Below are 22,408 nucleotides of genomic sequence, written 5' to 3'. Positions count from 1 at the left end.
TCCTGTGTGTTCCGTTCTGTGCATCTGAAGAAGTGAGCTGCAGCTCACAAAAGCTCATGCTGAAATAAATTTGTTAGTCTCTAAGGTGCCACAAGTACTCCTGTTCTTTTTGCGGCTCCAGACTAACACGGCTGCTACTCTGAAACCTATACAGAAAGAGAATTTGAAGCTCTGATTGCTGATCAAAAGCATATTTAAATGTCACAACCTGCAGCTGTTTGGCTCAACACCTTTGGAACAGCCTGTCCTATACACAGTAGGGCATTCCACAGGAGGCAGGCCCCCTTGCAAACTTTTAAGGAGCTGTGCAGTTCCTAACATGCTTCAGAGCACAGCTCCCACACACATCTTAAAAAGAATGCTGGAGTCCTCCTTTAATCCTTTGGCACCACAGGAGGGTTGAACGAAGGAATCAAGCCAAGGAATGCTATGGAGATCTTGCCTCTGCCAAACTGCACATACTAGCTACGCCTAAACTGCAACAAAAGACCTGCAGCATGCCCACAGCTAGCCTGCAGCAGACTTGGGCTCAGGGGGCTCAAGCTGCAGGGCTATGAAATAGAAGGGTAGACACTTAGGCTGAAGCCCTGGCTCTGAGATCTTCCCCTCCTTGCTGGATTTGGGCTTCCGCCTGAGAGTCTGCTATTATTAGCTCCACAACCCAAGCCAAGGTCAGCTGACCCAGGCTCTGAGATTCAGTGCCACTAGTTTTTTTTTGTGCTTTTTTTACTGTTGCCGTGTAAACATACCCTTAAAGTATGCAGCTTAAGCACAGCCTTCCTTAGCTGTACACCAGCAGTTTTCAACTTTTTTAGGAGTCTGTAAATGAAAAAAATTCAAATAGATGTACAGATCCCTTTGGCAATCTTAGACAGTCTGATTTTCAAAGGTTCACAGTTAAGAACCAGTTTTTACTAGAACACTCAGAGTAATTGCTCAGTCTGTGACAGAACTAGGAAAAAATGCCCTGGTTTTATAATGGTTAAGACATTGGACTTGAAATAAGACCACCTTCCTCTTTATATTACAGGTGCTAATCTTTTGGCCAGCGTTCTAGTTAAGATGTTGTAATCAACTTTCAAAATGCTGCACTGAGCAGAATAGGAGGAAGGACCTCAAGAAGTCAAATAGATTTCCTGGTGGTGCTTAAATAGGACTTCCCTTTATCCTCAAAAGGAGATTTTAATAGCAGTCTCAGTGGAACTGAAGTCATGAGCAGATTTCACAAAGCTGCCTGTATTTCTATGGCCAGATCATCATTTTGACCTTCTTATTTGCATCTTGTACCCTAACTCTTTCTTTGGCCCCCAGTCCTGCAAACCACTAACCACTTGGAGAGCTGAACCCTCTGTCCATGTGGAGCCCCATAGGCACAGGGTTTGACCACACAAAGCAGCCTGCAGTATCAAGCTATAGGTTATCATCTCTTTGAGTCAGGGGTCATGCCTCCTTTATGTTCATACAATGCCTAATGCCTTGTGAGCCTTACCAATAATAAACCACAAGGCATCCATTTCTGTGGCATCAACATAGCTAGTTTTGCAGGGCTTTGTAGAAAGCAATCTCCAATTAAAGACCTGAGAACACAATGGCTGCATCTGCACCTGAAAACAGGTCACACGTAGCTACTGAAAGATATGGGAACCAAAACAGGAACCTAAAGGGAAAAAAAAAAAAAAAAAAAAAAAAAAAAAGAGGGACTGATGAACAGCAGGGCCGGTGCAACCACTAGGTGAACTAGGCAGTCGCCTAGGGCGCCAAGTCGTTAAGGGCACCAAAAAACAGTGCCCTGGCTCGGCAGGGAGCAGTCACCTTCCGGAGGCACTGGAGAGCCAGAGCTTCCCGCTTGCAGCAGCGGCAAGCCCCAGGCATGGAGGAGCTGGCACAAGGAGGCAGCAGCCCTGCAAAGGTAGTGGTGCCGCTACCAGGGAGTAGCCCGGCACCCCCCACCCGAAGGGGCTCATGCAGGCTGCAGCAGATGCATGCGGCAGGAGCCCCCCCCATGCACCCCCCGGCTTGCCCCTTGTCGCACTCAGGCTCTGTGGCTCCCAGGCACGTGAGCTGCCGCTGGGGCACAGGGCCCAGAGCCTGCTCCGGGAGGGGCAGCAGCAGCTCACACTTCCCAGAGCCGCAGAGCCCAAGAGCAGTGAGGGACGAGCCAAGAGGTGCACAGGGGCTGCAGGCACACCCCCCCAACTCCCCCGTCACTATGCTCAGGTTCTGCAGCTCCTGGGAGTGTGAGCCACTGCTGCCCCTCCCAGAGCGCCGCCCCCTTGCCCCACTCTACTGCCTCAGCACACAGCAGCCCGGCAGCATATTTTGCCTCCATGTGGAGCCAGTATCTGACAGGCATGGGCCTGCTCAGGGGAGTCTTGGGGGGGGCCAGACAGGGACAAGGGGAGGGTTGAATGGGTCTGGAGTTCTGGGTGGGGAGGCAGGCTGTGGAGAGAGATTGGAGCAGTCAAGGGACAGGGAGCGGGGGGGGGTTAGATGGGTCAAGAGTTCTGTGGGTCCTGTCAGGGGGCAGGGAGTGGTTGAATGGGGCATGGGAGTCCTGGGGGTCTGTTTGGGGGGGCAGGAGTGTGGATAAGGGTTGGGGCAGTTGGGGGGGGTTCCAGGAGGGGGTAGTCAGGGGACAAGGAGCAGGCAGTTGGAGGTTCTGAGGGGGGCAGTCAGGGGTGGGAAGGAGTGGATGGGGGTGGGGCAGAGGCAGGGCTTGGATGGGGCTTCCCCCCCGGTCCTCTTTTGTTGACTGTTGAAATATGGTAACCCAGGCAAGGGCAGAGCCAGGGGCACATGGGGGCTGGTGCCTGCATGCATCCGCTGCAGCCTGCAAGAGCCCCTGGGGGTGTGCTGGGCTGCAGCCTGGGCAAGAGGGGAGGCTGCTCCCCACTAGCAACACCACCACCTTTGCAGGGCTGCTGCCTCCTGCGCCACGCCAGCTCCTCCATGGCAGGGGCTCGCCACTGCCGGGATGCTCTGGCTCTCCAGTGCCTCCAGAAGGCGGCTCCTCCCTGCCGAAGCGGCCCAAGCCTGGCAAAGCCAGTGAGTGGACTCAAGGTATGGGCCGCTGGGGTAGGGGGGAGCTGCGCACCCTCCAGGGGAGTTCAGGGGGTGGGGAGGGGGAACCTGGTCTAGGGAGCAGCCCCTGGGCCCAGCTGGCCCCAGGCATGGCTGGCCCCTGGGGTCTATAAAGTCTCGTTGGGATTTGCCCCTCAATGAACCGATCTGCAGGAGTGGGGGGCGCAAGGTGGAAGTTTCGCCTAGGGCACAGAATATCCTTGCAGTGGCCCTGATGAACAGCTATAAAACAACTTGACAGTACTGAAACAATGTTAAACCAAGAAAACTATATTGAAAAGATCCATCAGATATTTATTAACTGTTATTCAACATTTAAATTTTTAACATTGATGCACATGGCACTGTAACAGATCTGTCATCTACTCTATCAAACTTAAAATCAAAGGCACAGATTATGAAATCCTTCTTAAGTCAGGATCTGCTGAGGTGATGAAAGGCAAGGAAGAAGGGAAACACCCTTGGGAGGACATTACACAGAGAGCTTGAAAACACACAGTTTGTTCATATTGTGTGCTTAATTTCCTTACTGGCTTTTTAATTAACAGTTTTTATGAGAATGGAACCTTAGTGCCTGGGCTGAATTTAACTGACAAAGTAAGACAGTCAGATTTGAAGAGGGATTTGAAGAGGGGAAGCTAGCCTGACACACACACAGAGAGAAAAAACAAAACAAAAAACCCACACACTTACAGAAGGCCTAAGCAGCTTGCAAATTCAGGAGCAGGAAGAGACAGTGGGAACAGTAACACTTTCTTGTAAAGTGTCACAATCCTTGTCCTATCTCACCCGCATCCCCTCATTTGTTACCCTTATTCAGTCTGTTCTTTCTAAACAGTGCAGTCTTATTTGTTCTGTAGAATACCTAGCAAGCTTATGTTGCTATAAAAGTAACAACATGAACAAATTAGACATCATACTAGAAGAAATCTAGAAAGAGAATTATTAGCACTGTATTAGTGAACATGTATTTAAAACAGACTAAAAACTAAATTGAAACCTTACAGAAGTTTCATAACTATCTCCATTACAGCTGAGATGGACAAGTCTTGCTGATTAAACATTTCGACCTGAGGGCAGAAAAGTTAAATAGCTGGCCTTTTTCCAAAAGGTATGAGTGTACATTTTTGAATGTCCTGCACATTTGTGAAGCATCTAGCAGTTGGATGGCACTAATAATACAGAAATGTTTTCAAAAGACCTCTTCCCTTTTTTTTTCCCCCACAGCTGTGCTGGGTACAAACATCAGCATTATCTGGTCAGAGGCAGGTTATTTCCAGCCTACAGTTTCTTTCAAAGGACAGTATAAATAGGGATGTGGTAGAGACTCCTAAATACTCCCACCCCATCCTAGATTCTTCCCCTCCCCCACATATACTTTCCTGTGACTATCCCACAGAGACCCTCTTGGGACTGCCACCTTGGGACTGCACCGAGACTAGTCTGGGCCCATTTTCCCTGCAGCTTGGGACTTCAGCAGTCTATCTTGTTGAGCTAGACATGCTAGCCTGCTACAAACACAGACCCAGGTTAGACTGACTTAACACTTGGTAAAGCAACTCACATCCTTTCATTTTTTTACCTGCTCCTGTATCTTTTACTTCATACATCTCATGAAGTGGGTTCTAGCCCACAAAAGCTTATACCCAGATAAATCTGTTGGTCTCTAAGGTGCCACAAGAATGCCTCCTGGTGTTTTTTTTTGCCAATACAGACTAACATGGCTACCACTGAAACCAGACCCAGGTCTGGGTCACATCCCCCACACCACTTACTCCATGGCTTTGCCTTGCCACCACTACACCAGGCCCCTCTCCTCCTCCACTGGCTTCTACACCCATGCGACTCTCCCAGCACTCTTCCCATGGCCTTACCCTCCCCTCCATACACACACTCCCTCTGATCCACACGCTCCCCTGAGTCTACCCTAGAGCGTGTCTACACAAGGGCACTCAGGAAAACAATCCACATTAACTACAAGGTGTGCATCCAAAGTGGATTAGTTAAACTGCATTAAACCCCTGTGTGAACACTGGAGCAAAGAATCCTGTGGCACCTTATAGACTAACAGACGTGTTGGAGCATGAGCTTTCCCGCTTTACAGATCAAGACTAACACGTCTACCCCCCATACTTGTTTGAACACTCTCATGCTTCAGCATCAAAGTGGCCTCAATTCAGTTTACTTGAATCCAGCCACCTGAATGCTAGATATTGAGTCCACACAGGGGTTTAAGACACTTTAAAATATTCCACCCCTTTAGCTAAATCAGATTAAAATCCATGTCCCCAGGCACAAAAGCCGCAGTGAGGCTAGAGTGACTAGACAGCAAGCGTGAAAAATCAGGCGGGGGGACACGGTAATAGGAGCCTATAAGAAAAAGGCCCAACTATCAGGGCTGCCCCTATAAATCGGGACAGCTGGTCACCCTGCGTGAGGCACATGCTGCCTCTACCCCTGCCCTGCAGCTGCTGCCGCTCCACTGGCTCTTGCCCCCAGCGCTGGACGGGGCAGGGCGCGGCCCTGGGCACCACACTACCCGGGGGTTACCTGGCCTCTTGCCCCGCCACTCCGCCCACAGCAGGGTGAGGTCGCCGTCCAGGCCGAGCAGCCAGCGGCCCAGCAGGTAGAGCAGCGCGCAGAGCGCCAGCGGGAGCAGGAGCAGCGCGGCCCACTCCATGGCGGGAGCGCAGCGCACTGGCGGGGCCCGCTCAGCCCAGGAGATTTATGCTGGGCCAGAGGCGGCCCCACCCTGGACGAGCGCCCCCCGCCCCCTCGCCATGGCCCAGGCCCGCCGCTGCCCAAAGCCCGCCCCCGCCGGGGAGTGGCCGCCGCTGGCCTGGCGGGCAGCCAGGGACAGGCGCTTGGAGCGGGCCCGCTGAACACCGCGGCGGGGGAGCCCACCCCAGCGACAGGAGACGGGGAGCTGGGGCAGCGCCCCTGAAGTGTCCCAGAGACCCGAACCCCCGGTTGTGTCATGCACTGACACGCACCCCACCCGCGGGAGCTGCCCACTGACCCCCCTCTCCCTGGGGGCAGCGCCTCACTGACTCTCCTCCCTGACGCTGAACCTCCCCCCTTGGCGGCTCCTCCCTCCCCCTTCCCTTGCTCAGGACCTAGTCACTCACTTTATCCTAATTCCAGTGTCTGCACATCCCCCCACTCAGCAACTCTCTAGTCTCCGCTGAGGCCTTTCCACAGTAACCTCGGAATTATCACATACACACACTGCAGCCCCGCCTCAGGGCTCAGCTTCCAGCCCGCAAAGTTGTCCTGCCAGGCAGCCCCAGGCTGAGCCAGCTGATAAATAGTGGGTGAGAGGTCAGCCCCATGATACGGGACCAGGACTAGGATCAGTAAACAGGAGCCCTGTGCCTGGTGTTAACTTTCCTCTGCCTTGAAGCGTTGCCAGAGTGGTAAGTGGGATGGGTCATTTCTATTGTGGGAGAAAGGGGAATTAATTTATATTGTTTACTTGTTCCATAAACAGAAACAACCTTTGAAAACCCATAAAGCATGCTGCTGCCTTCCCTCCTTCTTGCCCCTGCTCCTGTTTTATGCCTGGAAGTGTAAAGGGGCATACCAGCTTCCATTTGTTGTCTTAAAAGGTAAAATAGCCTTGCAACTGAACGCTGATTGCTAGAGTTGGCAAGTTGGCAGTATGTTTTCCTGAAGATCACAGGTTATTCACAGTCCTATTACAGACACCGAAGGCTGGCCTTTCGGATCCAGCAACAACACAGTCCTGGGTCCCTTGATGCTGGGGAAGAAACCAGCTCGGTTGGCAGCAGTAAGGAGCAGTTCCACCTGGACTACTACTGATAACAGTACTGCCATCACCAGCTCCCTGGGCCAGCTTCCCTACCGAGCAGCCATTGTGCCACCTCAGCAGATTGAGAGACATTGCGGACTGAACAAGGCACTAATTTAATCAATGACACTGAGTCCCTACCCTCAACAAGTCACATAGGCCAAAATTTTCAGACTTAGATACCTAATGTTATGCCCCCAAGTCCAGGGGTGCTGAGCACCTACAGATCCAACTGACTCCAGCACTTCTAGAAATCAAATCACTTTTATACAGGTTCCTGAATAGGGATTTAGATGCCTTATCTTATATGCACAAGTTTGGAAAATTCTAGCTTTAATCTTTCTGTGCCTCCATTTCCAGATCTATAACAGTCTCCACTTCTGCAGCAGAAGGCTTGGCCAGGTGGAACCTAACCATTCTCACCAGCTGCACACACGTTTGGCATAAATTGTCATTGATTATTATGGTAGTGCCTGCATTCTACTCAGCCCTGTCTAAGTATATAGTAAGGCAGACCATGCTCCAAGGATCTTGAAATAAGCGACATAAGGATGGGCAAGAGGTATTATGGGTTGGGTTAAATTTAATTGAAACTGCTGAGTGTAACAGCCATGCTTCATTTGGAGTAAATGTAGGACAAAATTAAGCTTCTGTGTGGAACCAGATAGCTGAAATAACAAAAGCCTTCTGTCAAAACAAAAACCATGATGCAGGTCATCACCCAAAATAGAAGCCTATGTAAGGCACATAGGGGATGAGGGGTGTCACTGGATATTGTTTGTTGGAAGTACCTGTGTCTGTGTGAGAGAAAGAAGCAGGAAAAACACCAGAGAAGCAGAAAGACCAGGAGCAGAAAGCCAAGGAATTAGAACATCCACTGGGATCATGGCCCTGAGAAAAAGGTTAGAGAGCTTTTTGCACTGAGTATTGGCTGAAATAAATTTAGAATGTGAGCAAAGAAATTATTTCCTGTTTAATTCCTGTGGTGCTCAGGGAAACCGGACTTTGTACGCTCTTTGTAAATAAATAGGATTGCACTTGGCCAAAGAAATATCTGATTCCAATATCAGTTTCTCCTCCTAATCAAAATGACCCACTGGGCTCCAAGAATTGACTAACCACTTGGGTCAAAAGGGGAAAACAGAGGAATATACGTCAATATTTTTTACTCTTTGTGTAAATAGCCACTATCGTCACTTGGCCATTGAGCTAATCATTATTAGTGGGCTAATTTCTTGTGGACATCACAGTATAAGTGGGACTTGGGATGGATTTGAAGGAAGATTATGACACTTTTTGTATCATAATCATCTCATTTTTGTTGTCAGTAGCTACCAGTGTGGTGCTCTGCTCTTGTTTGATGATGATAACAGTCGGCTGTGTAAGTGTTCTCTCTGAGTGCTGCCCCGTCTCTGAGCAGATAGCTGACAGAGCAGACTCCGAGAGAACTGCCAAAGACCACAGACTCTAGTAAGGTAGGAAGGAACCCAAGCCAGGGTTATTGTCAAACGAAGCACAGTAAGAGTTTCCTGTAGACTCTACAAGACACTACGAATTTGTGCCCCCTGGCAATGGACACAGCTTAGTTAGTGGCGGGACACTCCACTGCCCCCTAGGCTGGACAAAGATGAGCACTCCGGGACCTACTTTTAAACAGTTTTTTTTTTCTATTTTATTGTAAAAAAAATTTGATTTGTTTAAATTTTTAAACATACAGGCAGAATTGTTTAATACTCCCCATTAACACTGTTAATTCTGACAAACTGAAGCAGAAATTCAAAAAATTAACAGCCACAATAGTTTTTATTTACAACGGAACTTATTTTTTTTATAAGATATTTACAAGATGACCAATTTTACACATTGGAAATGGTATCAAAAGCATGCATTACAGACAACTATGTGTCAAATGGCCATAAAACAAGGCTGAAGAATACAGACAAGCTTTCATTTTTTTTTTAAGATTTTATTTTTACACTAGCTTAAACTTGGTTAAAGAAAGCAAGGTTTTAAACCAAAGAACAGTTCTAATAGGGACTTGCAGGGCCTTCCGTTGCAGATTGAATTTCACAGTGTTGTACCCCATATTGGGAGAAATAAGACTATTTTTTCACACTAACACTCACTGAAAATTTAACTTTGTACTTCCCTACTCCCGGCCGGCCGGCCCCCCCTGCCATCTGTGGCTGATGACTGCTGGATCACTATGTGTTAAAGAGGATCATTTATAAAACCTGGCTGCCTTTCTGGATGGCAGCAGGAAGAAGAGTTTAAAAACCGGCTTTGCACTGAGAGTGAGGGCAGTGGGACTTTAGTCTGAGGCCAGGCAGCTACCAGCAGATACCTCTCAGAGCTAGCTGTCACTGGGACTCAAGAGTGTTCTGACCCCTGAAAAGCCAGTAATGCAGGGTGTAACCAGAATGCAAAACCCGCTCGATGCAGACCTGGAAGAGACAACATCAAGGAAAGAAACAAGGCTCAAGCTAATATTTGCCCATTTAACATTTTGGCTCCAAATTGCACAGAAATCCATTAAGGACACACGCTATCATGCGAAAGCAGGACACCCAAGAACAGCCTTATTTAAAAAAAAAAAATGCAGTGCACAGCCCTAATTATACAGTTTGTGTGATACCAGGGTCCATGCTTCTAGAGATTTTCTCCTTTTCTGTGGGTTCCAAACACCATTACTGTAGGAACCCTAGCACAACCCACTGCTGTGTCGCGAGAATCAGCCTCTCTTCCAAATTGCATAAGAACCCCAGCTCTGGGGGAAAAGACAAAAAAACCCACCAGGTTTTCTGTTTGTGCATTGCTATTTATAGCTGTTTGAACCAAAGCAAGGAGAGAAGATTGCTGGCCTCAGATGAGACTACAAACTCAAAGGGACCAAGCAGAGGGGATCATTTCTCCCCTGGCCCACTAACATTTTCGGAAATGAAGTTAGCTCCTCCCCCCAACCGCACACGTGTCGGGTGAGACAATAACTGTGGAGCAATCCAACAGGCAAGCATTGTGAACAGCAGGAACAGGTGTTCTCTCTTTAGAGACCAAACATTCCTGCTTTCACTCCAGTCCATGGTGAAGCCTGAAAGGCGATTGAGAATGTGTTGTCCGAATTTAATACCTCGGCTCAAGACTTCAGTTCTAGTTACATCTACAGCAGAGCATTTGGCATCACTGATTAGTGTAGTACAGCAACAAAGGCTCATTTCATAAAGGAAGCAAATTACTAGAGCTAGAGCATAGGTCCCATTCTAAGTTTCTCTAGCCAATCCAAGCGTTCTAAAAGATACATGAGTTGCCAGCCAGTGCCATCCTTAAACATTTAAATAAAAATGAACCACAATTGTGCGTCTCAAATTCTGTTTTCACAAACAAAAATGTTTAAAAAACCCTTCACCCCCATCTATCTAGAACATGGCATAACTGCTGGCAAACAGACTCAGCTGCAGAAGCATTTCCACACTGGCATTCGAGGGCAGTCTCGCTACAGAATATGTGCAGCTAACCGATTTCTGACACAGGTAACGAACCAGGTGCGTCTTGTGGAGACAATGAGAGGCAGTGCTCAATCCAGCCGCACTCAGTGAGACACAGCACATTCAGAACCATCTGCCAGCCTCTCTCAGGGTATTCATGAAGTTAGTTTCACCCATTATTTAAAAACAAAAAAGCAACCCTATCCAGCACAACACAGGCACCGTACTAGAAGCCTGACCTGTCAGGCAAGAGGAAGTCGCAGCCAAATCTACTCTCCTCTTAGCTGGGTTCTTTTCACCACAGAGTTTCCAAGTGACAGAGTGACAAGCTTGGCCTAACTCTGCCTGCTGGTCCCATCTGCAAGGTCTCGCTGCTGAATGTCTTTCCAAGAAAACAAACACCAACTTCACAAAGGTGACGGGCACCACACACTGAGCCAACACACAGGCACCACCCTCGGGGACTCGCAGATGGGACAGGTCACAAGGCAGGCCTGTTTTTAGGCTTCCCAACCCTCACAAGGCCTCTTATGAAGTGTAGTGGCCACAGCAGCTGATGAAGCTTAGGCAGAGAGCAAAAGGGGTCTGAGCTTCCAGCCTTGCTGTGCCAGCATAAAGCTTGAGAACTTGCTGATCAGGAAAGCTGGGGGGGGGGACGGGGGGAAATAAATAAACCACAGTTAATAAGCCAGGTAAAGAGTTTTTGTGAAAAACAGGAAAAATACAGAGGCCTGGAGAAAACCATCAGTGAATAAAAATATTCACGAGAATAAAGATTCACGGGACCGAACAACAAACAGTTCCTCGCCGCCCGTTGTCAATGGTGCGCTACACCCATCGCAACGCTACCCGCGCAGCTACTTTCTGCACATTCGGTGAGGCGTCCATTTCTTCTGCATCTCCAGCTGACAGCGTCTTCATTTGTCCAGCCACGGCAGCTCAAAGTTCTGTGGAGTTAGTTTTGGTAATGGTCGGCCAAATGCTACAACAGGCAAGTAGGGGGTAATCAGCAAGCTTTCTACATCATCTGGCTCAAGGAAAAATGAGGTAACTTCAGGCTCAGATTCCTGGATTCCTTTCTTTTTATACATTCTAAGCTGCAGTCGCTGTAGAATTCTTTATTCCCTGATCCTCTGAATATCCCACCTTTTCCTTCTCTTCTCATCCAGCTCCAGTTTTGTGTGCCTTTTGGCAAATACACGGTCGTCTAGATTCTCCAAGAGATCTGAAGGATTTGAGTCTCTCAGGGGCTCCACAGCATGGTCCCTCCACGAAGGAATTGCTACAGTCTCCTCCTTCTTTGGCGAGGGCTCTCGTAACGGCAGCGGTGACGGAGGAGGTTGATGCCAACAACACAAGTACGTTTCAGTGGTTGAAAGGTACGGCAGATCTTCTGTCTCGCTGGGGAAACTTTTATCCCTGGGGTGGGCACTGAGACTTTTCAATGGGGTGGATGGTTTTAAGGGAGTGTTCACTAGCGATCTGGCTTTTTCTGGAGTCTCTTGACTCCTCAGTTCACGTTTGCAAACAGGTTCGGATAAAGAGCTACTCGGTTCCTCTTTCACTGGAAAGTGTTTCAGAGTTTTACTCTTGACTTTTGAAAATTCAGCCACCAGCTCTTTTAACTGGAGTCTTCCTCTCTGCACTTCCAAATGCCGACTTCCTTTTATGTCCCTTTCCATTTCTTCCATACGAGAAGTGTTTTGGAGGCAGGGGCTGGGACGTGTCCAAGAGATCCTGCTGGCATTCAATCTGTAGTTTCTCGGATGCTTCTGATTCAGCCTTCTCTTCGGTTTCATACCCTTGAAAAATGCTGTGTTTCTCTCTCTCATTATCCTTCTTCACCAGCTGCATCCTCCTTTCCATGTGCTCAATCCGAGCTAGGAGCATGTCCCTCTCAGTCTTGAGCTCCACGATCTCCTTCTCCTTGGCCTGCAGTTGCTGCTGCTGCTGCTCGATCAGGTCCAGCTGGGGCAGGAAGGTCTGCTTGAGGCAGGCCTCCTGGTTCGACAAGCCCCTGCTGGCTTCCATGGGGCTCTTCCACATGCCGCTCTTCCACTTGCTCTCCGAGGCCACAGCGGGAGGCGGCTGGCCCGGCTCCGCAGTGGCCAAGGCCGGCGGGGGCGCGCTGGCCGCGGCCGGGCAGCCCTTGTCCTTCGCCGCCATCTAGGAGGCGGTGTGTCCAGGCAGCACCGCCTGGTACTTGGGCCTGCTGCTGGCATCCCCCACACCGGCTGGCCTGGTGCTGGCCAGGGGGCATGGCAGGGGCACCAGGATGCCCCAGCTCTCCTCCTGCTGCCCGGGCGCAGTTTTAAACAGTTACAGGACAGATTACTCATTCCTGCTGATGTATTGAGGTACTGCCCCTTGGCTCACTTGGGTGCTGTCTCCCATTTGATCATGTTGTTCCAGACAAACAGATCTATCTATCATGCTGTCCTCTCTTTAAGATGCACCTGCCTATTCCTTGTTATGTCTATGGAGTGTCCTTGTATCGGGCTGTCCAGGTGCCATCTTGGCACAAGTTCCTCTTGTTAGCACTTATATGTGTGAATGCACTTGCTTCTAACAACCCTATTCTCGCCAGCTTCTGTGAGTGAGACTGCCTCTGGCTCACAGCCCAGCTTTTGCTTAGCAATGCCTGGAAGTACTTTGGTTCAGGCTTCAGGCCTCATACTAGGCCTCTGACACAAGAGTTTATATTTCAGGGCCTCATCTTACTACAATTCTTACATCCCCACAACTTCTGTTGTAGCCACCCATTCTCTCTCATCTTATATTTATGCCTTGTCTACGCTATGAAGTTTTGTCAACAAAAACTGCCTTTTGTCAACCAAACAGTGAACACGTACACACTGAGCTGATTTTTTTGGGGGAAAATGTCCAGTTTTGGCAACAAAATACAACCACCCCAATGAGAGATGTATGTCTTTTTCCTCTTAATTTTTCTCAACAAAGTGCCACAATAGACACCATACTTGATTTCATTGCTTTAATTGGCCTCCAGGAGGTGTCCCACAAGGCCCATGCTGACCGCTCTAGTCAGCTGTTTGAATTCCACTGCCCTGCAGCCAGGTAAACAAGCATCCTCCCCTCCCCCTTAGAAGTCCCGGGAATTTTTCAAATTCCATTTTCTGCTGGCTCTGCGCGGAGAGGTCCTATCGCATCTTCCCAGGTAACTGTGGCGGTTTATCACGCCAAACACTCTCCCGCTTGAACCATTGCTGAGCTGTTGGATCTGATAAGTATATGGGGAGAGGAGGCTGTGTAGTCACAGCTGCATTTGAGCCAAAGGAATTGGGATACCTATGGGCACATTTCTCGAAGCTTGTGTGAAAAGGGCTATGATTGGGACACGCTGCAGTGCATAGTGAAGATAAAGGAGCTGAGGCAGGCATACCAAAAGGCAAGGGAGGCAAACCGTCAAGCCAATGCTTTACCTAAAACCTGCCGGTTCTATAAGGAGCTGGACACTATCCTCTGTGGCGACCCCACCTCCACTGCCAAGAGCCCTGTGGATTCTTTGGCGGCCCCAGAGGCAGTGGAAAGAGGACCTAACCTGGAGAACAAAGTTATTGATGAAGTGGTGGAGTTAGATGACAATGTGCAGCTCCCTGTGGGGTCACCCAGTGGGGCAGGCAGCCAGGAACTGTTCTCCATTCCAGAGGTGTTTAGCCAGTCTCAGCAGTTGCTGTCCGGTGAGCAAGAAGCAGGGGAGGAGACGCCTGGTAAGTGGTTGTGGTTTGTGTAGTGCGGAGGTGGGTTCACGGTATAGAAATGTGGAAGGCTGGCTGTGTTTCTGTGAGCTGCACGTTTTGCTATGTAGCTAATTGGTACAGCAGAATAGGGTGTTGATACACACTGAGATCTTATGGGAATCCTCCAGACAGATCTATAGGAAACTTTCCTGGAGATACTCGGTAATGCTCTGCCGAAAGTTCCTTGGCAGAACAGCTTTGTTCCTTCCCCCATTGTAGGAAACTTTCCCATGCCATTCAGCAATCACTTGTGCAGGGATCAAAGCTTCACACATGTGAGCAGCATAAGGAACAGGGCAGAAGCCACAAGCATGGAGTAGATCGGGGTCGGCAACCTATGGCACGCATGCCAAACATGGCACACAAGCCAATTTTGAGTGGCATACTGCCGCCTGCCGCATTCCTGGCCCCCAGCCCCACTCAGCCCCCTGCCCACCGCTCTCCCCTGCGGGGGCAGGAGGCAGAAGCTTGGTCCTGTGGCAGCCAAGTGTCCCCCTTCCCCTGCTTCTTCCCCCAGCGTGGTGCTTTCCGGCCCCTCCTCCTCTTCTTCCCTGCGCCGATCAGCTGATTGCCCTTGCGAGGGGAAGGGGGAAGAGTGGCAGCATGCATGCATCTCCATAGCGAGGCAGAGAGAGGTAGGGATGGGGCCTTGGGGAAGGGGGTGGAACAGGGCATATCCCTTCCAGCCCCCTGCCATGAGCCGCTCATGGCACGGGGCTGGGAGCGACCCTACAAGCCGAGCACCCCAGCCCTCTGCCCTCACCCCCCACACACTCAGCCTTCTGCCCTGCACCCCCACACATCCCCAGCCCTCTGCCTTGATCCTTGAACCCCCCCACATCCTTCTGCCCTACACCCCCCACACCCCATCTGCCCTGACCCCTGAACCTCCCCCCACACCCAGCCTTCTGCCCTACACCCCCACTGCCCTCTGCATCTGCCCTCTGCAAAGATAACGTGTTCCAGGAGGTACTGCGGTGCTCCAATGCAGAGGAAAGGGAACGCAAGGAGTGCTGGGAAGCTGAATGGCAGGACATAAAAGAGAATCAGGAGTTTAAAGATGCAACTAAGTGAATGATTAAAGTAATGGAGGAGCAAACGCAGATGCTAAAGTCCTTAATAATACTGTAGATTGAGCAGAGCCGTGCTTACCCTCCCCTGCAGCACATTCAGAACTCTTTCCCAGCTCCCCTGTACCCCAACTCTGCCCACACATTCCTTTCCACTTTCCGGGACTTCTTGGTTTCCCATTCACTCCACCCCCTCAGACAACTTTCACAATGATAGCTGGACCCACACACATCTGTGAAAGTCTGTCCTTCCCTAGTTCCTCCTTTCCCACCAACCATCTTTGGGAGTTTGTGTGTGCTGTTTCCTGGGCAATAAAAGCAAAGTTTTCGAATGGTGACTGAACTTTATTTGTTCTCTATAAATTAAGATTGCAAGCACTACCAGTACATGCACAGGCATTTTAATAATTTGCTTACTGGAATATAAGGTCCCAAATGTCATCATTGCTTCCTATGAAAACTACATGTAATGTAACACTGAAAATGAGAACCAATAATGTATATGTCTTTGATTGGTGCTTCAAAGTGTTGCCTCAAAGCCTCCCTGATTCAGATTTCCCCCCTCTGGGCTCCTCTGATAGTCCTGGTATCTGTCTGCTGATTTTGAGCAGCTAACTAGTCTGCCTTAGCACCCCAGCCCTGAGCAAAACTTTCACCTTTAGCTTCACAGAGCTTATGCAACATACAACTTGTGGCTATGACCATGGGAATATTATCCTCGTTAAAGTCTAAACTGCCATAAAGTCATCACCAGCACGCCTTTAATCTGCCAAAGGCACATTCCACTGTCATGCAGCACCTGCTCAGCCTGTTGTTGAACCACTTCTTACTGCTGTCCAGGTTTCATGACCCACGGCTGTAAGGGGTACACTGGGTCTGCCAGGATCACTATGGGCATTTAAACATCCCCCACTATAAGCTTCTGGGTTGGAAAGAAAGTCCTCGCTTGTAGCTTTCGATACAGTCCAGTCTTCCTGAAGAAGCATGCATCATGCACCTCCCAGACCACACCGCATTGATGTCAGTGAAACGCCTATGGTGATCCACAAGCACTTGCAACACCATGAAGAAGTACCCCTTCCTATTGATGTACTCTGTTGCAAGATAGTCTGATGCCAAAATTGGAATGTGTGTGCCATCTATCACGCCTCCACAGTTCGGGAAACCTATTTCTACAAAGCCTATTTCACGCATATTTCCCTGACTCACGGTCCTTTGTAGCAAGATGTGATTAATTGCCCTGAACGCTTGCATTAACACAGTTCCAACGGTCAACTTCCCTACTCCAAATAGATTTGCGACCAACTGGTAGCAGTCTGGAGTCATCAGCTTCCACACAATGATTGCCACATGCTTCTCTACTGATCAGCACAAGGACACGAGAATGAGAGTTGCCCTTTGTGCTGGTGCAGCGAGCGCCACACACAGTTCCAGGAAGGTGGCTTTCTGCATCCGAAAGTTCTGTAGCCACTGCTTGTCATTCCACACCTGCATGACAATACAATCCCACCATTCAGTGCTTGTTTCCCGAGCCCAAAAGTGATAGTCTACCCTATGCACCTGTTCTGTGAATGCCAAAAGTAATCTAAAATTGCTCCTATCCATATCACACAGAATGTCAGGCATCTGCAAGTCTTCTTCAGTAAGGAACTTCACAATTAACTGCACTGCCATCTGCGATGTCTTCATGACAGTTAACAGAGCATAGGAGATCCAGCCCTTCTCACAAAGATGCAGGGGTACACAGCAAAGAAGGTCCATTGCAAAAATGCCACGAAAGAAAGCCAGAAGCCCATGGACTGCTGGGACAGCAAGCAAAGTATCATGGGACATTCAGCCCAGTCCCAGGATGTGCCGCGATCCACTCCACTTTCCCACAACACCTAGTGACAGAAGGTGTTGAGCTAGACTGTAGGATAGGTACCCGCAGTGCATTGCTCATGCTGTTGATGATAGTGCCCCCACTATGAATGCACTCTGCCAACAGAGGGAGCGAGTGTGAAAATGTGATTCTGATTTTTATTATGTTGACTTTTGGATGTCAGCATAACTTTTGTCAACCAAACTTGGTAATGTAGACATGGCCTTAGAGCATAAACTCACCAGGTTAGGGACTTTCTCTTTCTTCTGTATATAATGCCTAGCACAATGGGGCCCTGATCAGGCCTGCTAGGTACTATCAGAATACAAATTTAAAAAAAGTAAGAGAAAGTGGTGGTTTTATGGTAGCTTGCATAAGAGATGAAATGGGAAAAAAGCAGATGGCTGGGGAGAAACAGACTGACCCTTGCACCAGATTTTGTCAAGATGCTGGGGGTAGTAATGAAACAAAGGAAGCATCTGTTGGGGAAGAGTCAACGTGGTTTTTGTAAAGGGAAATCATGCCTCATCAATCTGTTAGAATTCTTTGAGAGGGTCAACAAGCATGTGGACAAGAGAAATCCAGTGGATATAGTATACTTAGATTTTTCAAAATGTCCCTCACCAAAAGCTCTTAAAGAAAGTAAGGTCCTCTCATGGATCGGTAACTGATTAAAACATAGGAAACAAAGCGTAGGAATAAATGTCAGTTTTCAGAATGGAGAGAGGTAAACAGTGGTGTCTCCCAAGGGTTTCTACTGGGACCAGTCATATTCAACATATTCATTAATTATCTGGAAAAAGGGGTAAACAGTGAGGTGGCAAAATTTGAAGATAATACAAAACTACTCAAGATAGTTAAGCCCCAGGCAGACTGCAAAGGCAACAAAATGGCAGATGAAATTCAATGTTGATAAATGCAAAGTAATGCACATTGAAACACATAATCCCAACTATACATACAAAATGATGGGATCTAAATTAGCTGTTATCACTCAAAAAAGAGATCTTGGAGTCATTGTGGATAGTTCTCTGAAAACAGCCACTCAATGTGCAGCGGTAGTCAAAAAAGCAAACAGAATGTTGGGAATCATTAGGAAAAGGATAGATAAGACAGAAAATATATTACCTCTATATAAATCCATGGTATGCTCACATCTTGAATACTATGTACAGATGTGGTTGCCCCATCTCAAAAAAGATATATTTTAATTGAAAAAGATTCAGAAAAGGGCAACAAAAATGATTAGGGATATGCAATGGTTTCCATATGAGGAGAGATTAATAAAACTGGGATTCTTCAGCTTGGAAAAAGAGACAACTAAGAGGGAATATAATTGAGGTCTATAAAATTATGACTGGTGTGGAGAAAGTAAAAGGGAAGTGTTATTTACATTTCATAACACAAGAACTAGGGGTCACCAAATGACATTAATAGGCAACAGGTTTAAAACAAACAAAAGGAAGTATTTCTTCACACATGCAGTCAGTCTGTGGAACTCGTTGCCAGAGGATGTTGTGAAGGCCAAGACTATAACAGGGTTCAAAAAAGAACTAGATAAGTTAGTGGAGGATAGGTCCATCAATGGCTATTAGCCAGGATGGGCAGGGATGGTATCTCTAGCCTCTGTTTCCCAGAAGCTGTGAATGAGTGACAGGAGATGGATCACTTGATGATACCTGTTCTGTTCATTCCCTCTGGAGCACATGGCATTGGTCACTGTTGGAAGACATGATACTAGGCTAGATGGACCTTTGGTCCGACTCAGTATGGCCGTTCTTATGTTCAATTTCAATTATTTTCGCAATTTTATTTCACAATATCTATCAGCAAATGTCTATTGTGACATTACACAGCATATTCTTTATGGCAATATGCTTATGTTATGGATATGACTTAAGAGGTACTTTATGCAAGATGGATCTTGTAAGATATCATTGGAAAGGTTATAATTTACTGAATGTGATTATCCAATTTGTATGTATGTATCATTTCTGTATCTAAAGTTAGGAATATGGACTATGTAACAATTACAACTGGGTGTGTATTGGAAGACACCCACCAGATGACAGACCATCAGATTTGATGGGCATAGGAAGGAACAACAAGACCATGAAGATACTAATCTCAGTCCCTCCTGGGAGGCATCTGGGAACATAACTGTGACACTACTAGGTCAGGTGGTCTTATCACCTGATACTACACATGATCTGGAACTTCTTGTAACTTTCCACGAAAAGGGAAGGGGGGTCATGTCTGGGAAACAAAGGATTCCTGCCTTATGTAAATCTTATTTAATAATGGGGAGGAAGGCAAACGGGACTCCTCTCCATGGCCTGTCTGCCCAAGAAGAAAGGCTGCTAAAGACAGGGGAAGGGAAGGCAAGGGAGGAGTCCAGACTGAGACAGGGATCCAGTCTGAAAAGAAATATAGCTGGAAATCTAAACCACAGAAACTTTGCAACCTGCCTAAAATAACATTTAGGATAAGAAATTACGTTTTGTAACCTGTTTCTTAATTATACTGAGCTTAGCTTGTGTATTTTTTTTTATTTGCTCATTAATCCACTTTGTTCTGTCTGTGATCTCTTATATTTACTTAAAATTCACATTTTAGTAGTTAATAAACTTATTTCTTGTTTATAACATAACACCATTTGTACAATTCATAATCGGGGGCATCAGAGGCTGTGCATACCTTCCTCTACATTGAAGGAGGAGGCAGACTTCATAACATATCTTTGGGTCTGCACTCCAAGGGAGGTGGACACCTGAGTGCTGCAGCAAGTCCCTTAAGCTGAGCCTTCCCAGAACTGATCTCACTGTCTGTTTCATTCTGCAGTTGGGTATGGCCCTGCCTGTGTGCTGGAGAAGGCTTAATAACCTGGCTCAACAAGGCAGGTAAAACAGGTGCCCAGGCTGGCATCACAGGTGGGTTCAGTGGTATCTCAGCACATTGGGGGCAAAGGGCGGCAAATGGTTACATCTATAACAATGGAGACAAAAAAAAATTCAGGAAATTTTTTGACAAATAGATACCTTACTAGGCATATTAATATAGAACTTTGAGTAATAATTCAGTAAAACTACAATACAGAAGTATGTTTCCTGCACTCCTCAGAAGGCAGTGCAAAGGCTTGGGGGAGTCAGGGGTAATGGAGGAGTTGAGAGAAATGGAAGTAATTTCTGAGAAGGCGCCTGGGAGGGAACTTGGAGGATTGTTGAGTGTGGGTGAGACACATATGGAACAGTTTTTTGGGGGGCGAGGTGGGAGTGTGGAGTGATTGTTAGGGAGTTTCCCCCATACAGACCCTGGCAGAACCCTAGCCTCTCCCATTTAGTCAGGCACATCTGCCCATGGCCCCATGGCTCCATATCCCCCTGCAGTCCCTCCAATCTCCATGTGGTCCTGCACCCCCATTCCTCCATTCCTATGTGGCCCTGCACCCTCCCTCTGATTCAGTCCCTGACTCAATGCTGTCATCCCACTAACCCCTGAGCTCACACCCCAGTCTGCCCCCCACTAGCCCTTCTGAACCTCAGTCTGACCCCTCCAGCATCCCCATATGCCCCACTGTGTCCATTCTGTGTCTCCTCACATGGTCCTACTGTGAGGAACGCAGCCTCTCGACCAGCTGGCTGCCCTCTCTTCTGGTGCCACAGCAGCCCCTGGTGGGCAAAAGGTTCAACTTCAGTGCCTCTCCAGCAAAATCCATATTCTGTAGAGAAAAAAAAATCTTCAGGGGCCATGAATTCCCCAAGAGTACTACATACAACTGGGTTCTGTGTCTTAGACTCTGAACGGGTTTACCTGGGAGTAGAGGGCAGGGCTGGGCAAAGGTGGAGAGGGTCGAGTGACCTTATTGTCAGAAAGGCCTCGGAGTAGTCCCCGAGGTGCATCACTGTGGGCAAGTAAGAACATTTTGGAAGTGGGGTCGGGGAAAGTGTAAGACAGGAATCAATAGTGTTTGGAGAGGGGGTAGAGAGTAGGTTCCTGATGGCAAAACATTTTGCAGGCTGGATAAAAAAATGCTAAGGCCAGCCCTGCCGCATGCCATAGTTAAGCATCTGTGCAGTTCATCTTCTTGTCGTGTGCCCAGGGCTGGCGCATCCCATTAGGCAACCTAGGTGGTTGCCTAGGGCGCTAACACTTGGGGGTCGTCAACCACAGCGGCCGGATCTTCAGCCGCCTCTGTCGGGGGCAGCATTTTGGGGGCAGGACCTTCCGCCACCTCTGTCTGGGGCGACATTTCGGGGGCGGGACCTTCTGCCGCCTAGGGCACCAGAAAAGCTGGCGGCGCTCCTGAGTGTGCCATTTGATGAACTGGGAATATATCTGTATTGTTTCCTATGAATATTGTATGAGATTTGGTTTCTTTCTCGGATTTAGTATTGTCCTCTGCCTGAATGCAGAGAGTTAAGTCAAAGGAAGCTGTAAAGGGGTCATTAAAGAACCCAGCAGGAAAGATAAATGACAGAGATAAGACAGCTTCAGTACGTATCTTCAAAGCAGCTAAGAAAACAATGGGGCCATGTCAGAATGTTGCAGGCACAGAGGGTGCCCGAGGCAAGCAACAGTGGTTCGTTGCCCAGAGTGCGAAGAGCCAATGAACACACACCAGGGTGGAGAAGCAAGCAAAGTTTATTTGAGATCTCAAAGCGGTGCAAGGAGACAAACGCCTCAAATCGTGCACACCGACACAAGCGGCTTTTCCCTTTTTATAAGTTTTTTTTCTCTTTCTTCCCCCCTCCTTCCTCCTCCTTCCTCCCCCTGTAGCAGTTACGTAAGCGCAGGTGCATTAAGTAATCTTGGCCCGGCAGCTCATTAGTAAGTTTTCCTTCTGCAAGGTATCTTGTCCTTCTGCTAAAGTGCACAGGCCTTATCACCACGGCTTTAGACTGGTTTTAGCTGTGCTGCAACTGATAACTTACTGTTACACATTTAATTTCACAGCTGCTAGCTTTCTAGATCAAGTAGAGTTCAACATGGAGGAGCTTTGGTTCACTGAGGCCTAGATTTATGCCTAGTGACACCAACAACTCCCTCCTTTGAGAATACTCAACAAACTTTTGGCTGAGTTTTCTCATACTTTGAGGACAAAAAGCGATTAAGCTCTAGGGAGCTGGGGTCATTAATGAGGGAGTATAGCGGGATTTCCTGGGGAACAGGAGGTACAAATTCTATGTAGGAGTGCTTTACAGCAAGCAAACAAAAGGAGAGTAACGATACACAATACCACACCAGTGAGCAGGAGGTGAACAATGCCTCCCCCTAGTCCCCCCAGGTTGGGTAACCAGTCCCAGAGGAAATCAGAAATAGTGGGTTCCCCTTTTTAGGCCTTCCAC

At 48.2% G+C, this 22,408-nt stretch overlaps 1 protein-coding gene, 1 long non-coding RNA gene and 1 pseudogene across 3 annotated transcripts in view; 1 reads left to right on the top strand and 2 right to left on the bottom strand.

Annotated features, from left to right (window-relative positions):
• Positions 1 to 5,825, bottom strand: part of DHRS7 (dehydrogenase/reductase 7) — a 44,129-nt gene extending 38,304 nt beyond the window's left edge. Inside the window, exon 1 of one of the 2 annotated variants that reach the window (XM_050952698.1) lies at positions 5,632 to 5,825. In XM_050952698.1, coding sequence (XP_050808655.1) covers positions 5,632 to 5,761 — 130 coding nt within the window. In that variant the 5' untranslated portion in view covers positions 5,762 to 5,825. The remainder of the gene's footprint in view (positions 1 to 5,631) is intronic. The other variant, XM_050952697.1, reaches the window with a different exon arrangement.
• Positions 5,826 to 6,216: 391 nt separating this feature from the next.
• On the top strand, positions 6,217 to 7,943 carry LOC127050997 (uncharacterized). The gene is made up of 2 exons (XR_007774364.1): positions 6,217 to 6,497; positions 6,572 to 7,943. It is a non-coding gene; the product is annotated as an uncharacterized LOC127050997 (long non-coding RNA).
• Positions 7,944 to 8,572: 629 nt separating this feature from the next.
• LOC127050944 (male-specific lethal 1 homolog) lies at positions 8,573 to 14,159 on the bottom strand (annotated as a pseudogene).
• Positions 14,160 to 22,408: the final 8,249 nt, after the last annotated feature.

This window comes from Gopherus flavomarginatus, chromosome 5 (assembly GCF_025201925.1).
Source record: "Gopherus flavomarginatus isolate rGopFla2 chromosome 5, rGopFla2.mat.asm, whole genome shotgun sequence".
In the NCBI taxonomy this organism is placed as follows: Eukaryota; Metazoa; Chordata; order Testudines; family Testudinidae; genus Gopherus; species Gopherus flavomarginatus.
The sequence above is the reverse complement of the archived record's forward strand: the minus strand, read 5'-3'. Positions and strand labels throughout refer to the sequence as shown.